The 22,633-nt window shown below is 42.2% G+C and overlaps 1 protein-coding gene across 6 annotated transcripts in view; it reads right to left on the bottom strand.

Annotated features, from left to right (window-relative positions):
• The window catches only part of Pld5 (phospholipase D family member 5), a 316,954-nt gene that overhangs the window by 127,430 nt on the left and 166,891 nt on the right, over positions 1-22,633 (bottom strand). For all 6 annotated transcript variants that reach the window (XM_052737721.1, XM_052737725.1, XM_052737727.1 and 3 more), the window contains exon 3: positions 12,770-12,938. In XM_052737721.1, coding sequence (XP_052593681.1) covers positions 12,770-12,938 — 169 coding nt within the window. The remainder of the gene's footprint in view (positions 1-12,769; positions 12,939-22,633) is intronic.

Genomic DNA, 22,633 nt, shown 5'->3' on the forward strand with positions numbered 1-22,633 from the left:
GGAAGCTGGTCTCCATTTGCTCCAATAGAGTACCAGTAAATCCCCAATTTACCTTCCTATACCTGGGAGGAAAAGGCTACCAACATTTTGATAAAGAGGAGTATCAGTACATTTAAGTGGATCCAGCAAAAAGGCATGAATGCTTGAGCATCACCGTGGCTTGAGTATTGAGTGTCCTCCAGAGTCTCATAGGTTACTGTTCAGGTCTCCTACAGGAGGAGAGGGGTACATGAAGAGGTGGAGACTAGTGAGAGATCTTCAGATCTCTGTGATGTGCCTTGAAGGGAGGGGAAAGACAGCCTTTTCCCTTTTTCTTTCCACTGTCCATCCAACAGCTGAGTAGTACTGATCTGCCTAAAGCTTCTAGACAGTAGAGCCAACTGATCCTGGCTTACACTTTGCAATACTGTGAGTCAAAATAAATATCTGGTCTTTACAAATTTACTATCACAGATATTCGGCCAAAGGATGGGAAGCTGACTGACACAAACATAGTGGGTATCCAATGATGCAGAAGCCAGAAGCCAGGACCACATACAGTGGGAGTTCTCCAAGTTGGTGAGATGTGGTTGGGATGGATGGAAACTAAGCACTAACTTAGATGATCAAAGGACGCTATAGCCATGGTTCAGGCTCAAGCTAGCGGCCTGAGGACAAAGTGTTGGAAGTATTTCCAAGAATCTATGTGCATGCACGTACACATGTACATGAATACATATATGTTCATACATATGTATACACATATGCACACACAAACAGAAGGAGGATAATCTGGTATGCAGAGGGAATATTCAGCTAATCAATGCACTGGAAGAAATAAGCAGATGAACTAAGTCTGAAGAAATAGAAAAACAAAACTATCCAATTTAGGAAAGACATAAACCTAAGAAAAGCTGAAACACATTTGATGGTAGAGAAATACCTGGATCTCTCTGTAAAACAGCTGGACATCAAAGACTGAAATTCTTACGTGCCTCTGGCCAAGTGAAAGAATAAAGTGACTCAGAAAGGAATCTGAATGGCAAGGAACCAGCCAGCCACAGCACTGAGTTCCTTCCAGTGGACAGATGACAGCCAAGAATCCTGTGCCCATGCAAGAACTTTACATGTGGGGGTGAAAGGGAGACATATTTGCAGGTGGAAATTTAGCAACTATCCTGTGTTGGGGGTTATTCGATCACACTGTGAATCCTGAGTTTGCAGAAAGACAAGCTCTTTCGAAGATTCCAGCAAGAAGAGAAGGCTAGCTAGGTACTACTCAATCGCTCTAAGCAAGCAAGTTTTCACCCCAGACTTTGAGTCTCGGGTTTTATTTATAAATAGAACAATAGAGATTTAGTTAAAGCTACCTTTAGCAGCAGCAGCAGCAGAGCCAGTGAGAAAAAAACTCCCGCCAGGCCACTGCCAGAGAAGCAGGCAGGTAACTGCAGAGTCGTAATTGCTGGCTGAGATAGCAGTAGATGAAGGGGCAGCCACTGTGCCCAAGTTAAAACAACACGTTGGGCACCAGTCCTGCCTGTGGACCCCATATGAGGAACAGCTTTAAGGAAAGACACCAACCAAACAGAAACAAAACAAAATAAAACAAAGGCCTCTGAACACCGGAAAAGAAGAAGGAGGGAAAAACAAATGAGTGGGGCACAATATTTTCTGCATTAATATTTAATACATTTGATAAATTAAGATTCTTAGTAGAAGAAATACATTATGTAAAACAGGAGCAGGTGCATCAGGGACCCTGAAACAATAGACTGAAAAAAAATTGAAATTTCTCCTGGGAATCCATGCAGGGTGAGTCTTGGTGCCAGAGGAGCAGTTGTCTCCTGTGCAAGGAATCGGTGTGTGTGTGTGTGTGTGTGTGTGTGTGTGTGTGTGTGTGTGTAAAATATCAAGCATCCAAAACCTTTTTGATAGCCACGGAGGGCCAATTTGGCTTTTCTTTTATTTTGCCGTTGTTTTTCAGATATTTTATAGCAAGAGGCTATTGCCAATACAATGAAAAAAAAAAAAGGTCCAATTGTCCTTTTTAAAAGAAGGTACTAAGCCACAGACATTGGTGCACACCCATCATTCTTGTACTCAGTCAGTAGAGGCAGGGGGAGTTGCTGCAAATTCGAGGTCACCTATGGATATCTCGTGAGACCTGGTCTCAACTCAAAACATCAAGCCCCCAATGACAAACCAAACAACAGAAGAAGGAAAGGAAGAGAGGAAGAACTGAAAGGAGAATTGTTGTAAGATAGGAAGTGCATGGACGGGAGAAGAGAAAACAGCCAACCAAAGCCCCGAGGCTCCTGGAAGACGAGCTTAGCCTCCACGTCATCCAGAGAATTCGGGAGAATGCTGCTGGAGCCGCGATTTATTGACTCCTACGTTAACTGGCCTCGGCAGAAATCACACAGGTTAAAGGCCTGCCAAGAGCGTTATTTATGCATTTGTCTCAGAATAATGATCTCCCTGGGAAATATACTGGAATACAAGCAAGAGCCTAATCCTAATTAGTCAACAGATGGGGAAGAGAGGAGCGTGGAGAAGCAGCAGAGAGTATCCAGAAAGAATAGACTGGGGGAGGACAGAATCCACAGGGGTCTGAGAGCTGCTGAGCAGCAAGGGCCAGAGGCAGGCCTTTCGAGGTGCATTCTCTTGCAGCTTCTTGGGTGGCTGGTCTCCCAATCCTGAGTATTCATAGGTGCTTTGGGGGTCCCCTTTGTTGTACTTCCAAGTTTTCCTACTGAGCATTTGTTTTCGTATTTTCAGCAAACAGCACAGCTCCCTCATAAATGTCTGCTCAGTGAAGGCATATTCAAAAGCGTTTGTTGTCATATTTTTTTTTTAATGGGAGAAGGCTGACATAAGTAAGCATTTACTGAGTGTTGATGGGGTGGAGCTGGGGAGAGATGCTATTTTGAAGCAAGAGGCACTCTTCATCTTCGGCTATGCTAGCTTATGCTGACACTGCACCAGGAACTCCGCGGAAATTGTGTTTGGTCTGGAGATGACAGTTCTCAGGAGGCATTTACCGTTTGACATCAACCCACCACTCCCTGCTCGTCTTGGCCATATGCTAGACAATCGAGTCACAGGGATAAATACCACCCAGGCTCCAGAGTCCAGGAATCCATGGGTTACTCAAATGTAAGCTGCTGTCTAGTCATTGAGAGAATGATTGTAATACACAGGATTAAACTGAAGTGGACAAAAATCAGGCTAACAAGCGAGGTGGGGAAGGTCCCAACCTGCGGCTGTCTTAAAACATGAACCATGTTTACGAGACTGGCACATCTTCATCAGCAATTCTCAATCTTGGCTGCCTGGTGGACTCCTCTAGTCATTTTTAAGCTTGGCCTCCTTCCAAATGTTCTAATATAAAAGTGCTCTGGGGGGTGGAGGAGCACACCTATCTATTTTCAAGGCCCCCAGGTTATTCCTGGCAGTCAGGGTTGGGAACCAGGAGTGGGGACTGGGGATCTACAGAGGAAAAAGCACATTTGTCCTTCTCCTTTCTTCATATAAAATCTGAAGGACAATGTAAGGTCATATTCTGGGTAGGACCTTGGCCTCCTCTCACAAAGGCTAAAGTCTTTGTGGGCAACCAGATATTATTTCTGTTTACAATAATTCGGAGTTGGGTGTCCATTAAATTTAAAGTCCCACATGTAAAAAACAGAAGTGTCTTTTTGAACTCTGTTTCATAAGTATTAAATCAAATTCACAAAGCAATGTGAGGCAGACATTGGCATATGTGTTTCATAGATGAGGAAATAAGAATCAGAGGATTTATGGCATTTGTTCAATGTGGTCACAACTTAAACCACTAGGTATATCAAATACATCAAATGCCTAATCCTATAGCTATGGTATGCTGAAGGTCCCCCCAAGGGCTCCCTGCAGTCAGCAGGATATACCATAGTGAAAAGACTGTGCTTATATTAGTCGTTTTTTCATATTCTAACAGAATATAAAGGCAAACTTGGATTTATTTATTTATGTGGCTTTTAATTTTGGAGCTTCTATGAACAATGGCTCCTTAACTCTGGGCTCCTAATGGAACAGCACCTCAGAGTGGGAACACATGTTTGAAGAAGCCACTCACCATGTGAGCCAGAAGCAAAGAAAAAAATTAACATCCCAGAATCCTCTTTGAGGGCCGGGGTCATACCCTCAGTGACCTAAGGACTTCATACTAGCCTCTTAGACCTCAAAGTTTCTGATACTTGGTAAGGCTTGAGACTGTCACCATGATAATGTAGATAGCCCTGAGGGGCACTGAGTTCAGTGAAATCAGTCACAGAAATAAGAACACTGATGGTCTCCCTCATAAGCGGAGTCTAAGAAAACAAACCTCACAGAAGCTGAGAATACAAACAGTGGTTACCAGAGACTGGAGTGTAATGTGAATCTTAAGAAGTCTTACAATAAAAAATCCCATAACCAGATATTGGGGTAAATGCTGAAAGATCAGAGAAACAAAGGAACAAGCCACAGCCACCACCTCTTACCTCACCAACTCCTCAGCCTGAAAAAGCCTCAGTTTTTGTCTCCTCATGCCTCATATACCTTTCTCTGCCCAGTCATCATTTCCTGGAATTAAAGGCATGTGTGCTTCCCAGTACTACGATTAAATGTGTACCACCACTGTCTGGCTCTGTTTTCTCTTCTAGACTGAGTCAATCTCATGTAATCCAGAGATGCTTTGAACTTACAGAGCTCCAGATGGATCTCTGTCTCCCGATTGATAGGATTAAAGGTATGTGCCACCACTGCCTGGTCTCTGTGTTTAATCTAGTGGCTTGTTCTGTTCTCTGATCTTCAGGCAAATTTTATTAGGGTATACAATATATCACCACATTTTCCCCTTTTTTTGTCTAAAATAATAAAAGAAGGTTATTACTAATATAAGAAAAACTATATACAATAAGTATATATAATATATACAGTCAAGAATTACATTAACAATGTCCAGTCCATAAACATATGACAGATTCAGAGAAAATACCCCACTATTCATCCTATTTTGGTGAGTCCAAAGTGTTGTACCTAATTCACTTTCTATCCTAACTTGTGTTACTAATGGAAAACTGTCTTTTGATGTCTTTCATATTTTACCTTACACCTCTTTAGTGAGTTTCTTTTCTGAATTTGTTAACTAGGAAAACTATAACTATCTAGTCTTAAACTCCCTCAGAGACCCAAAAAGGAAATAACATTTACTGAGTAAGCAGGAAGTACAAAAAAGCAACTTCAAAAAATGTGAGAAATGACAGAAACAGCTGGCTGCCAAGGTTCCTCTGCAATGTTGAGGCATTCATCTTCGGCCTACAGGCCTAGCATATCTGACAGACTTATCTGCGAAGCAGGATATTCTGAAGAGCTGTCCTACTTTGTCATGGCAAGGTTCGACAGTCCTTTCTTTTGTGTCCTGCTTGTCCATTTGGACAGCACACTGTCAGCAGTCAAGGCAAGGGCATTTTCTTGCCCAGTGGCTAACTTTTGCTACAAAGAAAGTAAATTCCACATGGTTTCTTCATTGCCCACCATCTTCTCTGAAGTAGATTGGTGCTGCCAGGAGTAGACATGTCTCATTGTCATAAAAAAGGATGAATCTATATTATTAAAATATCTTAAATGCCATATTTTGTAGATCTCTGAAGTGTTTGAAGATGATCTATCTAAAATATATCTGTTTGACCTTGAAAACATACCTAATATGACTACAAGTTCGATCGTAATAGGTGACTAACTACTAACTTGCATTTCCTTATATCCTAATTAGTTGGTAATAACTTTCAAGGACTAGAAAATTGTTAAATGAGTTATATAGGTGCAATACCTTGAACAGGATTAGAAACGTATGTATAGTATATTCTAACAAAAATAATCTCAAATTTTTATCAGTATACAAAATTTGTATACAGTATATAAAAATCCAATCCAATGTAAAATATTTAAAACTAGTAGTTGCTTTTTAAAAGTAGATTCAATAATCTACCTTTTTATCTTATCATATCCATATTATCCTTCTTTTTCTTTTCAGAGTAGATTCAATAATCTACCCTTTTATCCTATTCTCCGTCCAGTGTGTGTGTGTGTGTGTGTGTGTGCGTGTGTGTGTGTGTGTGTGTGTGTAGATATAAAAATTAGAGTAAATTCAATAAACTACCCTTTTATCCTAGTCTCCCTCCAGTGTGTATATATATATTATACACTATTTTAATAATCTACCTTTTTATCTTTGGAATAGTGTTGGTGGAGTAGGGGGCAAGGGGACCAACAAGACCAATAGGTATAATTCCATTGTTTGGCAAGAGAAACAAGTTCTGTGTCTCATGGGTGAATATAATTAGCACTAATGCTTTAATTACCTCAATATAGCTACAAGAATTTGGATGTATTTGCCACCAAGAAATGACAGAAGAAATGGATATGCTAATTGCTCTGCACTGATCATTACTTCACATATATTAATCCATACATCATACTGTGCCTCATAAATATGTATAAATATGTGCCAGTCAAAAATGTCTTAAACAGAAGAGATAATAAATCTATAACCTCTAATACTTCTAAAAAGTAGAATTCTTCTGGGTTCCAGAAAGAGTTATTTATTATGAAGTGGATCCTGACTATGTATACTAGGGGCTGAAGAGACCCCGCAAGACTTGAAGGAGGAATGGAGACCAACCAAGGTCAATGGGGACAGACATGAAAGGGAGAAGGGCTTGGAGAGTCACTAATGATGGAGAATTGAGGAGATGGAAACCGGGAACAAGGGGAACTGGAGTTCACAGATCCACAGCTGATGCCACTAGTTGCTAGCCATTATGGGCTAATAGGAAAAGCAATTACAACACAACATGTCAGTATCACTTATGAATACATCATAGGATGGTTGTGAAACAAGCTTACCAAGGAGAAGCTTTACCAGTTAGAGGAAGCAAAGGCTCTTGGTCACTGACTGAGCCACAGCAAGAGTCAGCTGGAACATTCCTACTGCAAGGAAGGAATGGGTGAGCTACCACGTGGGCCCTGGAGGTAGGAGGCCATCCCGGGCATATCCTCATGAGTCAGGACAGCAGGGTACATCCTACCTGTGCCGTGTAGCATGGGCCGGCCTCAAGTCCTCCCTCCTCCTGTTCATTGAGATTCTAGGCGTGTGCCACCAAGCCTGGCTTGTTTTGATTTTAATCTCAGCAAGTATAGACTGAGATTGGAGATTGTTTTCTAATAAAATCGCACTTTTCCAAGATCAATGTGCCAAAAATATTACAGGATAAAAACTTTATGCGATGGTTAATTTTATGTCAACTTAACATAAGCTATCTTAACTGAGGAAAACTTCACTAAGAAAATATCCCCACCAGATCAGCCTATGGACAAATCAATGGGGCATCTTTTCTTCTTGACTGGTGATTGATGTAGCAGGATCCAGCTCACTGTAAGAGATACCACCCCTGGGCATGTATTCCTGGGTTGTATACTGAAGCAGGCTGTGCAAGCCATAGGGATCAAGCCAATAAACAGCATTCCTCCATGCCTCCCAGTTCCTGCCTTGAGCTCATGACCCAGCTTTCTTCAATAATGGACTATGAAATAGAACCATAAATTGAAATAAACCTTATCATCTCCACCCCCTAAAAGAAAAAAAAAACTTTCCAGATAATGACTGGTGAATCCACAGAAAGGTAAAATGAAGCTTAGAGAATTCTGAAGAACTCATATTTTTGCTTGTGAGCCTAGCCTTTAATGGTTGAGCCATCTCTCCAGCTCAGGGGAACAGGATGAAGCAGAGTGCTAGAGAGGTCCCCAGAAATCCACTGTAGACTATTGGCAATGGTCGAGAGAGTGCCTGAGCTGAACTGCTTTGGTGATCAGATGGCCGAACACCCTAACTGTCATGATAGAACTCTCATCCAGTGTCTGATGGAAGCGGATGCAGAGATCCACGGCCAGGTCCCAGGTGGAGATCCAAGAGTTCAATGGGCAAGAGAGAGGAGGGATTGTATGAGCGAGAGATACTGAGACCATGATTGGAAAAAGCACAGGGACAAATAGCCAAACTAGTGGAAACGCATGAACTGTGAACCAATGGCTGAGGAGCCCCCAACTGGATCAGGCCCTCTGGATAAGTGGGACATTTGATTAGCTTGAACTGTTTAGGAGGCTCCCAGGCAGTGGGACTGGGACCTGTCCTTAGTGCATGAGCTGGCTTTTTGGAACCTAGGGCCTATGCTGAGACACTTTGCTCAGCCTTGGTGTAGGGAGGAAGAGACTGGACCTGCCTCGGCTGAGTCTACCAGGCTGGGCGGACTCCCCCAGGGGAGACCTTGCCTTGGAGGAAGTAGGAATGGGGGTGGATTGGGGGGGAGTGCTGGGGGGTGGGAGGAGGGAGGACAGGGGAATCCATGGCTGACATGTGAAATTAAGTTAATTTAAAATAAAAATATTAAATAAAAATTTTTATATATATAAAAAATTCTTAAGAACGGGCTTTTGGGGGTGTTGATTGGGGTATATGTTTCAGATCTTTACCAAAACTGAGATGGACCCTGACTTTCTGAACATCAGAGATTGGGAAGATGTTCTTCAAAGAATGAGTTCATCAAAGCCTAACATAGGGACGAGTGAAAGACCATGTCTGTGCTCTCTCTGTCTCTGTCTCTGTCTCTCTGTCTCTCTCCTCCCTGCCCCTCTCTCTCTATGTGTGTGTGCACATGCATAAAAATCTGTAACAAATACATAAAATGAAGGTCAGAATTTCCCACATCATGATGGTTTATCTAATCCTCCTCTCCCTAAGGTCTCACTGATGCTTTTTACGGATAATCACCCAGTTTCTGCCAGAGGGAAGCCTTGAACTCATTACTGGTTAACAGTATTAAACTGACTGGAATAAGAGTTGTGGTGTATGCACAGATGGGTGAATGTAAAACGATGACATTTAGGATAGTAATAAGCGCACGCATAGGTTCTAACTCAATCTATAGTATCTGCTACCACCCTGGCTTTGATGCTGAGGAAATGGAGGCACAGAACAGTCCTGGATCCCAGTCAAAGCCACACAGCTGATAAGTAGGCAAATCCTACAGGTTTTCTGAGAGCTGCTAACCATTTAATGTGTGGAGACAGGACCGAGCTGTACTTTGCAAATGACCTTCTGGATCATTGCGCTCCCTTATTCCTCATTAACTCCACCAAATCCTGTGTAATTTAAAAACAATCCAAATTTTCCAAAATCAAACAATTTCAATGTATCATCAGTTGGCAATCACGCCAATTGGGAGCACTCTGGGAGGCCAGCATCTAATTGATTTCACATAAATGCATCTCTTCAACATTCCATTGTTTCAGCTCATTAATTATTTCATTTGGTGCCTCACAGTGAAGTCAGAAAGAACTGATACTCTCACCACATGAGTTAGGTAGATGTACTGATCAGTCTCCAGCAGCCACATTACCTGGCTTTTCCCAAAAAGTCTTGATTTCATAAAATCCTGTCACTTAATTTCATAAATTAGCAATCAAAATGTCCTGTAAATTTTAATATCGTGTTGGCTAAAGTCATCATCCTGGCAGAAAGAAGTAAACTCTCTTTTCCCGACCAAGCATTTTCATTAATTGTAGGTGTGGTCACCATGACCCTTCAGGTTCCACTAACTGTCAACTGGGCAAACCACAGGAGGAAACAGACACAAAGGTTGACGGCCCCAGTGAGGTGTAGGGAGGACAGAATGGGGGTTTTCGGGTGGGATTCAAAAGAGCATTGCTGAAGCTTGGGGACAGCTCTGTGGGTGCTTTTGGTGTAAACATGGTTACCTGTGCTCAATCCCCAGGACTCACATGAAAATCTGGGCATGGTAGAACACCACTGTAATTCCAGGGCTGGGGAAGCTGAGAATGGCAGATGCCTGGGGCCTGTTGGCCCAGCAGTCCTGCCTCATCATCACTGAGGTGACCTATTCAGAGACCCTGTCTTCATAAACAGGGTATATAGTATTTAAGGAATGATGCCTGAGGTTGACCTCTGGCCTTCCACAGACAAGCACACATACACACATGCACCCTTACACACACACACACACACACACACACACACACACACACACACACATGCATACAGCAGCCATTTGGAGACAGATACATAATACATTTTTAATCAATCCCCATCTCCATGCAGTATTTTTGCAAAGCCCACATTCATCACTCCTGCTGATAACAGCTGCCATTCATTCTTACGAGCTCACCTCTCATCTAGAGGAGACACAGATCCCAGAGACCATGCTTATTTGTGTCTGTCTGCTGCTGAGCTGGTTGCCTGCCACTGTCTACACTTTCTCCGTGTATTTTGCTTTCAGCTGCATTGTAATAAATAGATAGGTGCTTTGGGTTATACTTCCTATTCATCTCGCTGCTGTTTATGGTCCCCTCAAGCACTTTGCAGGCTCTGTTAGTTTAGAAATAACTGCCACGTGTGACTATTCTCCATTAAATAAAAGGTAGCTTCTTTAAAAGAGAGAAAAGGGGACAGAAGATGTGGTTCAGTTGGTGGAGGGCTTGCCTAGCAAGCATGAGGCCCCGGGTTCAATCCCCAGCACTGAATAGATGTGGTGGCTTATGTCAGCAATTCCATCCCTTGAAGGGTGAAGGCAAGAGGACCAAACATTCAGGATCAGCTTGGCTACACAGCAGGTTTGAGGGCAGCCTAAGCTACATGAGACTCTGTCCCCCAAAACCAAAGTAAACAAAATCCATCATCGTAACAAAGAACATACATGAACTTGATGGTTTTATGTGAAAAGAAGATGAAACTTCTTATGGGAGAAGAATATGGGCTGAGGATGTAGCTCTACAGTAGTTGAACACTTTCCTGGCATGCCCAAGGCCCTGGGTTCCATTCCCAGCACAAAGGAAAATACACAGACAGACATAGCTTATGAGATGAACAGGCTGGAAAACAACTTGTAAAGAACTAGATCCTAGCTGGGCATAGTGGCACATGACTTAAATTCCAGCACTTGGTAAGCAGAGGTGGGACCTTAGTGAACTCAAGGCCAGTTAGATCTATAGAGCAAGTTCCAGGACAGTCAAGGCTGCCTAGAAAGACCCTGTCTGAAAACAAACAAACAAGATACAAATGAATAAACAAAATCACCACAACAAGATCCTAGAACACACTCCTGCTTCTAAAGTTGTAAAACTCAAGGTATGTGCTTTGCTCAATCTCACCTCACCAGAGACTAATGGCTGATGTGCTCTCCTTTCCTTTCCTTTAGAGTATAAGTGCCCATGATCATCTCATCCCTGCCTTGACACTGTGTGTTTGGAGTGTTATTAGGGCATATGAACAGTCTTTTAAGCCCATGTTTCCAAAGCAAGAGAATCATGCACGCATGTCCAGAGCAGTGATCCTTTCACGACAGGGATTCAATTGCATTTCAAGGAATGCAGTGGTTTGTATTTTGCATGTGGAAGGGAATGAATTGCTGTGATCAGAAAGAGGCCCATGGTGTATCATTTCCAAAGATGGCAACCAACTGGTCCTCTCAGTTCCTGGATGTGTCTCTTCTCATCATATGTGTATGGCTTGCTTAAACCAATAAATATGATGGATGTAGCAATCTGGAATGGTAGGCCCCAGGTTAACAAGCCTCTGAGCTTCTGTTCTTTTTCTTTTATGGATCTAACTCGGGTCCATTCACAGAATTCTAAGAGAGACCCAGTGAGAGACCCGGACACTCCACACATTTCATCCCCCAATTACTGGCTGTCAAACCCTACCCCAAACCACAAATAAGTAAGTGATCTTTGTCTTCCCAGTCACTAAATTGTGGGTGATAGATTATACAATAATAAACCCTGAAACACATGCTTAAATGATAGAAGTAGGAACACACTGAACACAGTATAACTTAATAAATTTACTCAAAGACTTCAGTATGACCATTGTGATTTTTGTTTGCTTTTACTTATTTTCTGATAACCATTACTTAAAAATAGTTCAAGCGGTATAATTGGATGAATAACAGACTTTAGGACAGCAGTAAATAGTGATGATAAGTTCTGCCAACATGATTTGTATGTTAAGCAACAAAACTAATTTGACCCATGACCCGTAAAGGACATTTAAATATAGGTCAATGGTCATACACATGGATAGGAGCTCAATGAAAACCACCACGATTTTTACCAACATAAATAAAAAGATATTAAAAATTATAAAGATCTTTTTCATTTTTACTTCAGACGATTAATTCAGAAATTATCTTTTTCTTATCTACCCCAAAATGACAGAGTCAAAAATATACACTGTCTTGGGAAGTTTGACTTGATTATTTAAGAAGTTAGCTCGGAGGTCATGAAGGTGAATTGTATAACATGACACAATTTGACCAAATACATGTCGCAGCAGACATACAGATGTGTAAGCATACATACTACATGGAGCAGAATTCTAGGCCATGCTGTTGAAAGGTGCTATGATGTGGGTGGCATCCTTGTAGTCATGCTTCTTAGCAGCTCTGTACAGAGAGCCTCTTGTAGACAAAGATGAAAGATGGTTTTGCTCTGAAAAAAACTGGGTTGCTTGTAGTAGCTGAATAACACATGAGTAACAATGGAACAGCTACCTAAATGCATAAGCACGTAACTGTCCATGAGCTCTGGGGGAAGGTGGATTTGGAAAACTGAGCTGGTCTGGTCCTGTTGAGGGTAAAGACAGTAAGGAGTGTAACATGCACATAAAACCATCCAAGTTGTAGAGGATGTGCCTTACCTGACATGCTGACGGGTGGGTGTGGTTAAGGTCCCAATGGGAAGACACTATGTCAACTGATTTTTTGGCCATGTTGAGTAAGTTCATCCAGCCTTGGAAAAGCGGTAAGTGAAATGGGGCATCTTCAGAGTAGTTAAGGCCTTCAGGAATGTTTTCCACAAGGGCGATTCTTAGAAAAGATGTTGAAAAACAAACAAATAAAAGCTAGTCAGATTTGAAGTCATTGATCTTTCTTCACACATGCATAGAGAGAAACATGGAAAGTGCTCTTTGTTTTCCAATTATATTTTTCCTAACAATTTCTGTTTGTCTATCAAAGGCCTCTTACATATTCCCTACTCTGACCCAAGGGGTTTTGAAAATTGATGTTTTTCTTTAGCACTCACTCATATTTCAGAAAAATCTAGTACATGCCACTAATATTGTTTTAAATTAGTCTTGAAAATGAAAATATGCCAGTGCTTCCTATAAAAGTATTTTCTTCAGAAACATATTCCTAATGTTTCCCCTGGAACAATCTAATTTTTCTATAAGATACTTTTCCCGGAAGCTGTTTGAGAGATGAATTAAAATTTTCATATCTGCAGTGTCTTATACAATGTTGGATATATATTGGAATTCAATAAATGTAGTTATTGCGGCTTAACACTTCTATTGGTGCCTCCCAGCTCAAGGAGAAAAGCAGCACTGAGAAGAAAGTGATAAACTTCCTGGTTCAGAGCTTCAGTGAAGTCAGAGATAGAGAATATGTAAATGATGGTAATAGTCACAGCTTAGACAAATGCCAATCAACAGCATCCTGGCAATCTTTCTGCTTCCATATTTTTAGTATAATGGAAACATGTCTACGGTGGGCATCCATCTTTGGCGTTGTCCTTCAAAGTACTTTTTCCACTACTGATTTAGGTGACACATAGATTCTTTGTTGTTGTTGTTGTTTATTTTTGAGATTGCATTTTAACTACATTTCTCCCTTTCCCTTCCTCCCTCCAAGCCCTCTCATACACCCCTCCCCACTCTCCTTCAAATTCACAGCCCCTTTTCCATCAGTTATTATTAGAGACACATAGGATCTTAATGAAAGGATGAATAATTTGTTTCCAGTTTACTAAATGTATATTCTTCTATAAATGGAGAAATCCTCAAACTCATGAAATCATGTGTTAAATGTTTCCAGAACAATGATCTGGTTTATTCACAGTTGAATGCTCAGAGCCAGGTAGGTGCACAGTGGGGGGCCAGAATGGAGCTCAGTGGTGAATCATGTACTTACTGTGCATGAGGCTATGGGTTGATTTTAGTATCACACCACACACACACACACACACACACACACACACACACACACACACACCCCTTTACCACACAATCAGAATTCCATAAATAATTATGAAATGATAATTTTTAGTTTTCAACACCTAATTCAGCATTTCTTAGTAAAATTATTAACTGGTATTCTTTTTGAGACTCCATTTATCTATATTCAGAAATAATAAAAAAAACGTTGCTAACAAAATGGTTTTGTACAGCAGATGAAGCTATAATATCAGAACTAGACTGAGGTTTGGGTATGTGGCCCAAGACATTCTCAATGTTGTAGTGCAATCACTCCACTCCTACCTACAAACTTGCTAATGTTTGTTGATTTCCTAATAGGGAAGGACAATCAAATCACAACACGTAACACAGAAATGCTCTTGACAATGGCTGTCATATAAATGAATAAAGATTTTTAAATTAAAAAAATGGCTGAGCATGATAGTACATGCCTACAATTCAAGTACTTAGGAAGCAAGAGGATTGGGAGATCAAAGTCAGTGTGTGATATACAGTGAGACTCCTATATTCAAAAATAAGAGAGAGAAAAAAAGAAAAAAATTAAAAGTAAAAAAAAGTAAAAAACTGTGACAGCCATTGTCAAGAGCTCTCAAGATGACGTCATTGCTTTGGAACTGTGGGAATGTCCCACCTTGTCATTTCAGGAGTATTTACTGCAAGACCACCTTTCTACATCAGAAGTTTGTTTCTGAAACATATTTTGATAACTTTATTTCAACCTTATTGGAATTCCTCACAATAATTTGTATTTTAACTTATGCATCTGAGGGAAAGATCAGACTTGACAGCTTTATCGTGGGCTCTCTGGCATGGTTATGAAGCTCTCCTTAGATGGATGAACCTTTGGATCATTGATCATTGATGAGCACTGATCCCCTTTTCTTTATTTTACACAGCTTTATTTCCTTAATGTCTGAGGTCTTGGCAATGAAAGAGATTTTCAAGAGAATTGGGTCAAAGCCAAATATGGTAATGCCTGATTGTTTTGGTCATAGAGGAGGAGAGACAAGGGGAAGACAGGAAGAAAGTATTAGAGAGAGTTGAAGAGAGGGAAAGTAAAAATTCCCTGGGATGCCAGGAAAACCAACTTCATTTTTACTTTTAATGAATATCAGTTCATGAATTTAGAGTAAAAATGTAAGTGGAGACAGCGCTCAGAATGAGGAGATCAAGTTTTAGTTTGGTAACGAATTCCAGGGGATGATCCCCCAAATAGTGACCAGTCTTCCTGGTCTTTTACTGAAGGTCTTGGTTGCTCCCTCTGTGTTTACTTATTATTCCCCGCCAGGAAAGGTGCCTAGAAATCAGCTTTGAAATGATTTGATTTATTGCTGCGACCTATTATTTTATTTCCTTTTACAACCAACAGCTGGCTACTCTCCAGGGGCCCTGTCTAATTAGTCGACGCTTTGAACTCATTTACAAGCCATTACCATCCCTGCTATGTCCCAGGAAAGGAAAGAAAGAAGGAGGCAGAGCTCATTAAAATGCACCTGTGAGCAAATCCCTGCCAGGACTGCTCTGTCTCTAAGAGAATTCAGCCTAAGGCCCCAGCACCTACACCTACACACACACACACACACACACACACACACACACACACACCAAAAAAAAAAACCAGGGAGGGGAGGGTGGGAGGACAGATGCAGCCAAAATCTAATGTCTCTTTTCACTGTGCTTTAGAATAAGCTATGCATGATGGGAACTGTGGAAGCCAAGGGAGCTAGAAGGAACGGATGTAAGAAAAAGACTATTTGCCTTCTATTACCTTGGTAGTAAATTTAAAACAGATGTCCTTTATTGATAGGGCATATTTATTCTGTAAACTTGTTCTGATCATCAACTTTTTTTAAATTTATTTTTATTTTGCAATACAATTCAGTTCTACATATCAGCCACGGATTCCCTTGTTCTCCTCCCTCCCACCCCCCTCACCTTCCCCCCAGCCCACCCCCCATTCCCACCTCCTCCAGGGCAAAGCCTCCCCCCCTCGGACTGAGATTAACCTGATAGACTCAGTCCAGGTAGGTCCAGTCCCCTCCTCCCAGGCCGAGCCAAGCAACCTTGCATAGGCCCCAGGTTTCAAACAACCAACTCATGCAATGAGCATAGGACCTGGTTCCACTGCCTGGATGCCTCCCAAACAGATCAAGCCAATCAACTGTCTCACCCATTCAGAGGGCCTGATCCAGTTGGGGACCCCTCAGCCATTGGTTCATAGTTCATGTGTTTCCATTCGTTTGGCTATTTGTCCCTGTGCTTTATCCAACCTTGGTCTCAACAATTCTCGCTCATATAAACCCTCCTCATTCTCGCTAATTGGACTCCCAGAGATCCACCCGGGGCCTAGTCATGGATCTCTGCATCCAGATCCCTCAGTAGTTGGATGAGGTTTCTAGCATGACAATTAGGGTGTTTGGCCATCCCAACACCAGAGTAGGTCAGTTCGGGCTGTATCTCGACCATTGCCAGCAGTCTGTTGTGGGGGTATCTTTGTGGATTTCTGTGGGCCTCTCTAGCACTTTGCTTCTTCCTATTCTCATGTGGTCTTCATTTACCAGATCATCAACATTTTAAAACTAGGAACAAAGACTGTACAATCTTGTGTGTGTGTGTGTGTGTGTGTGTGTGTGTGTGTGTGTGTGTGTGTGTGTGTGTTTGTCTGTGTCTCTCTCTGTATGAAGTAAGGAACACGCTCCATTGGCCCAGGTTTGCCTCCTCAGTACCTGTATGAAACTGGTACAAAGTGACATCTGCAGTTGCTAGCTTTAACAGGTGTTCTAAGTGTTAGTCTGAACTATGTTGTTTTCTTTTTGTTGTTGTTGTTGTTTGGTTTTGGTTTCTTCAAGACAGGGTTTCTCTGTGTAGCTTTGGAGCATGTCCTGGAACTTGCTCTGTAGATCAGGCTAGTCTCGAACTCATAGAAATCTGCCTGCCTCTGCCCCCTGAGTGCTGGGATTAAAGGCATGCACCACCACCGCCTGGCTCTTTCTTTGTTTCTTCCTTCCTTCCTTCCTTCCTTCCTTCCTTCCTTCCTTCCTTCCTTCCTTCCTTCCTTCCTTCTTTCTTTCTTTCTTTCTTTGTTCTTTCTTTTCTTTCCTTCTTTCCTTCCTTCCTTTTTGAAATGAAGTCCCACCTATAGGTCAGGATTAAAGTCACAATCTCTCTCCTTAGTTTCCTAAGCCCTCAATGCTGGGCTTACAGATTTGAGCCACAAAACCTGGCTTCATTTTATTTTTAAAATTTATTTTTTATTATTTTTAATTACATGTAGGTGTGTGTGTCTGCATGTGGGTATTGTGCACTCTAGTGAGGCCAGAGGCATTGGATCCCCTGGAGCTGGAGTTACAAGAGGTTGGGAGCTGAACTCAGGTCCTCAGTAAGACCAGCAGGTGTTCCCAAGAGTGAACCACCTCTCCCACCCTGCGGCTTCTACTTTTGATGCTTTCTTTTTCTCACAGGGGTTTCACTTTTGTTAACTTTTAAATTGATTTCCTTTGCTTGTTTGTTTGAGTTTCCTTTGTGTTTTTATTTTTTTGAGATAACATCTCACTAAGTAACCCAGGCTAGCCTCCAACTCATGGTCCTCCTGAGTGTCAGGTTATCAGTCCTGGCTTAAAATGACATTCAAGAGAGCAGCTGCAGAGCGCTTGTGTTAAGTTCAAGTTGGCAATTGCAGGTCCTTCTTTCTGCACAGCTAGTGATTTGGGCAGATGAAAAGCTAGAATTGTTTTAGTGAAGAACAACTATGTGGTGGGTGTTCCTGTTGCTTCAGGAAGAGGCACTATGCCTGTCCAGCATTGTAAGTGTAGCTAATATTCTCTGCAGATTATAGTTGGAAGGTACTTGTATCTATTGTCTATGTGTCTATCTATGTATATATGTATCTCTCTATGTCTATCTATACATCTATCTACTATGTCTATCTATGCATGTATGTGTGTATATATGTCTAATCTTATATATATATATATATATATATATATATATATATATATATATATATATATATATATGGGCTCTAATGCAAGAGAAGAAATGGACTTGCTAGCAAGTGCAAGTGTAAACAGGCAAAGAGAGAGCAAGCTTCTTTCCATGTCATTTATATAGGCTTTGGTCCAGATTAAAGGTGGATCTTCCCACCTCAGAGATCCAGATTAGAAGTGGGTCTTCTCACTACAAATGATTTAATTAAGAAAAAAATCTCTCACAGGTGTGCTCAGCCATTGGGATTTTAATTAATTCCAGATGTAATCCATTTGATGACCAGGAATAGCCACCACAGCACTTTTGAAGGCATTGGAACTTCACTTGGGAGATGAGGAGGGAATAGACCCCATGGCCACATGTCATCTAGCTATGGAGAATGCTACAGATCTAGCCTTTCCCTCAGCAGTGTCTGAAGTTCTGTATATTCGATGACGCCATGGCTGATGCTAAGTCTTCACCCGACGAGTTTGCTCCAGGTGGAGTCCCTGGAGGGAGGGAGGAAGGGAGGGAGACGAGCTGATGAAGAGGCTCCTGCTTCCATGGAGCAGTGGCTTGGACCAAAATGCTGATCTTGTCTGGAGACAAGGGGAGGAAGGTGTGAATGAGTGGCTTTCTCCCTGAGACCCGTTGTTCTGCCCATGCTACCCTGTCAGTGGACAGCAACCAGGGAATCTACAAGGACAGGAAGGCCTGTTTTACTTTTCCTGGTTTAGTATTTCCACATATTGGAGTGAAAGGAAATGAAAACTAACAGAAAAGCAGGAGGGCAAGGAGCTGAGCAAGGGGCCAGTGAGAAGGCGTGGCGGGGCAGGGATGGAGCTCAGTGGTACAATCCACGTTAACACATGTGGGGCACTGCCTTCGATCCCTAGCATGAGAGGAAGAGGAGGAGCAGGAGGAGGAGGAGGAGGAGAAGGAGGAGGAGGAGGACGACGAACAGCCACACCTAGGCCTAGGATGAAATGTTAGGGGCTTGAGTTTTGGAGATAAGTATGAAGATGTGGAATACGTTGGGGTGTCTATAAATTTTATTTCTAGCTGGATTTATTTATTTCAAAATAAATCCTAAACTGACAACTTTCATATTCAAGTTGTCTCTGAATTAAATTGACCTCTGGTGACGTTTTCGTTTATTGAGGGTCAGTTATCACCACTGTCTGCTTCTGAAGTAAGAGCCAGGAACCAGGTGGAGGAGCTGACATGGGCTTTTTAACACTTTCTTGTTGGTTGCTGTTGTTCATCCCATGATAGGGATGGAACCAAGGCTTGTGTATGCTACCAGTGAGCCCTGATACCATCTCTTACCCGATAACCAGAAAGCAATTAAGCTTTGCCCTGTCCCTGCTGGAGGGCAGCAGTCAAGTCTTTTGCCAAATATTCTACATCTTTTTTTTTTCACTTTCTCCCCCTTGTCCCTGTGTTGAATCCTAGTAAACCCCAGAATTCGAAGCTACCTCATGAAGTTATATTATTTAGCAAATTCTTCTATGCTCTCCACTAAGAGCTATGCTACACTGACTTGTGCCTCACTGATGCTGAATACAGGAGCAGGTGGCTGTTGACCTCAATGGAGTCTAATACCTTGCCTTGATACATTCTCTGTGCCTTTAGAAGACTCCTCCAACCCTTGAGAGAGCCAGGGCCAGGAAAGCAACCTGAGGAAAATGATGTTTTCCTCAGTAAGTAAAGTTACACATTGCTGGCACTAACTGGAGACTGAATAAGAGGGGATTTTGAAAAGGATGAGTGTGAAACCAGTGGCCCAGTCAGAGTGAGAAACTCAGAAGTTATGAGGTACCTCATGAGCCCTCCAGCAGCCTTGTCCTAGGGACTATCACTGCTCAGCATGGAGATGATTTTCGTGTCTGTGTTCCACATTCACCACACACAATCAGCATCTCTTCAAACATGTGCCATCAAGAGAGGTTTAAAATAGTCCTTCCAAATGTGCCTTTTTCACAGCCTGAGTGTGGCTGAAGCTTCTTCGGAGGTGATGAGTGAGAGGGGATGGAATGACCTTGTAATGACTAAATTGTGCTGGATGATCAAATAAATTCTACAGGTTGATTCTCTTTCAGGCCCCCAAGAATGGGAGCATTTAAGCCCACGTGCAAGGGTTTTTCTTAACACATGTTTCGGTTCCCTTTCCACCACTGTGATAAAACACTTTGACCAAAGGAACTTGGGGAGGAAAGGGTTTATTTGGCTTCCATTTTCAGGTCACAATCCATCATTAAAGGAAGTCAGGGCAGTTCTTGAGGCAGGGACCTAGAGGAACAGTGATTTTTGGCTCTTCTCACTCATTCACAGGCTCCTGGTTAGAGGAATGGTGTTATCCACAGCAGGATAGGACCCCCTACACAAACTCATAATCAAGACCATCCCTCACAGACGTGCCCACAGTCCAGACTGATCCTGGCAATTCCTCACATGAGGATTCTCTTCTTAGATGACTCTAGGCTGTGTCACGTTGACAACAATGGCTAACCAGGACAATGTGCTAAATGACTGCCTACCAACTTTACCTGCATGAAGAATTTCAACAATCAAATCCAAATTTGAATGTAACCTAATATTATCTTAGTTTTTAAACAATTCAATTGAGAAAAACAACTTCAAATGATTTGTTGAAACAAACTGACTTATTAAATGTTTCTATGAGTCAAGAAGCCTCTTTTTATGGAGACTCAGTCTCTAGACCAGGTTGCCTTGCTACATAGCTGTAGTTAAAGGTTACCTTGAACTTCTGTCCTTCATGCCTCTTCTGGGATTATTTCCAGAATGCTGGGACTACAGGCCTACATCACCACAGTTACAACAGGATTTTTTTGTTTTTGTTTTTGTTTATTTATCTATCTATCTATCTATCTATCTATCTATCTATTTATTTATTTATTAATTATTTGGTTTTTCGAGACAGGGTTTCTCTGTGTAGCTTTGTGTCTTTCCTGGAACTCACTTGGTAGCCCAGGCTGGCCTCGAACTCACAGAGATCCACCTGGCTCTGTCTCCCAAGTGCTGGGATTAAAGGCATGTGCCACCACCGCCTGGCTTACAGTTTTTTAAAAACTAATATAAAGACATTACTTTATTTTATTTTTCAGAGTAAAAAAAAAAAAACTTCTCTACATATGCAGGAAGCCTTGCACACATAGGTTAGATAAACTCAAATGCTACAGATGGTCCTCAGGATAAAGCCAACCCACTCCTTGTGGCTGTGTGCCCAAGATCTCCAGTTCAGGGTCATTATTAGCAGTAGCTATTTTCTGCAGCGGAAGTGTTCTCTGCACACACACTCATGAACCCACCAGCTCCCTGTGTTTTGATCTTTCAAAGCACTTGTTTTCTTCCGGGACTCATCTTGGAGAAATCGAGACCCCAGGAGAGGTTTATTCAAGGGCCGGAACCTGAGGCTTCCCACAGCCATGGCGCATCTCTTTCTTTACTTTGTTGTCCAGAATCCCGAACTGTCAAGCAGTGACATTGAATGCTCCTGAGTGGAAGGGGACGGAGGAGTGCCTCCAGAAGCAGAGAGGAGTAAGATGCCGTGCGTGCCTGAAACCGGGAGAGCTCTACTGTCTTGCAAGCAGAAGACTCAGCACCAGTGTCCAGGACAGCTCAGGAGAGGAAAAAAAAAAAAAAAAAAAAACGCTCCCAGGCCAGCAAGAAGTGAGACAGGACTCCAGGCTCAGGGCCTTAACTCTGTGGATCCTAAGACAGAAAGGACACAGGGCTATGTGACCATCAGCCCCAGGGAAATAGCCCAAGGACTCCATCTGAAAAATCGCTAGGATTTTGTAGCGCCGTGGGCAGTCAGTGCTGAGCTTAAATTCCTACAGTCATGGTTTTGGCAGGTCAGTAACACCTGTGATTCAATGCAGGCTTGTTTAAATCTGATTTTTAAAATGATTGGAATTCCCAGCGCATGGAGGTTTAGGAGCGGACAGTCATAGCTGTGACACAAACGCAGCCCTTGGCAGACAGGGAAGGTGACCCCGAGCGTTACCTCCCGTGTTCCACCTGCTCAGCAAGCTATGACAAAGGAATAGTCAGTGACACAAACAGAGCATCCTGTGGCTGCACCTAGCCATGCAGCTTATCCTGGCAAGGGATCGGAGGTCAAAAAGAAAAGAAAAGAAAAGAAAAAAGGTGTTCTCTAGCCAGTGCTGTCTTTTAAATACAACGTATAGCCATCTACCTGCACGGATGAACATTTGCTCCTCTAGGATAAAGGGTAGACAACAGAACATTTAGATTTATAGTTTTGTTGGGGGGGGGGGGGGGTCTCGCTATCTGCTTAAGCTGGCCTTGAATTCCTGGGTTCAACGATGCTCCTGCCATCACCTCCCCAAGTAGTGGGGACTACAAGTGGCCGCCACTACACCAGGCATAATTCATGCTTTTCTCCTGTACAAGCAACTCCATCAGGAACAAAGAGAAAACCCTTACCATCCAAAATATCCCATAAATGATCATATAAACTTAGTTCATTTTCATTTTTGAGACAGGGTCTCATTTTATAGCCCCGACTGGCCC

This window comes from Peromyscus californicus, unplaced genomic scaffold, assembly GCF_007827085.1.
Source record: "Peromyscus californicus insignis strain IS unplaced genomic scaffold, ASM782708v3 Scaffold_14__1_contigs__length_90479793_seg_2, whole genome shotgun sequence".
NCBI classification, from domain to species: domain Eukaryota; kingdom Metazoa; phylum Chordata; class Mammalia; order Rodentia; family Cricetidae; genus Peromyscus; species Peromyscus californicus.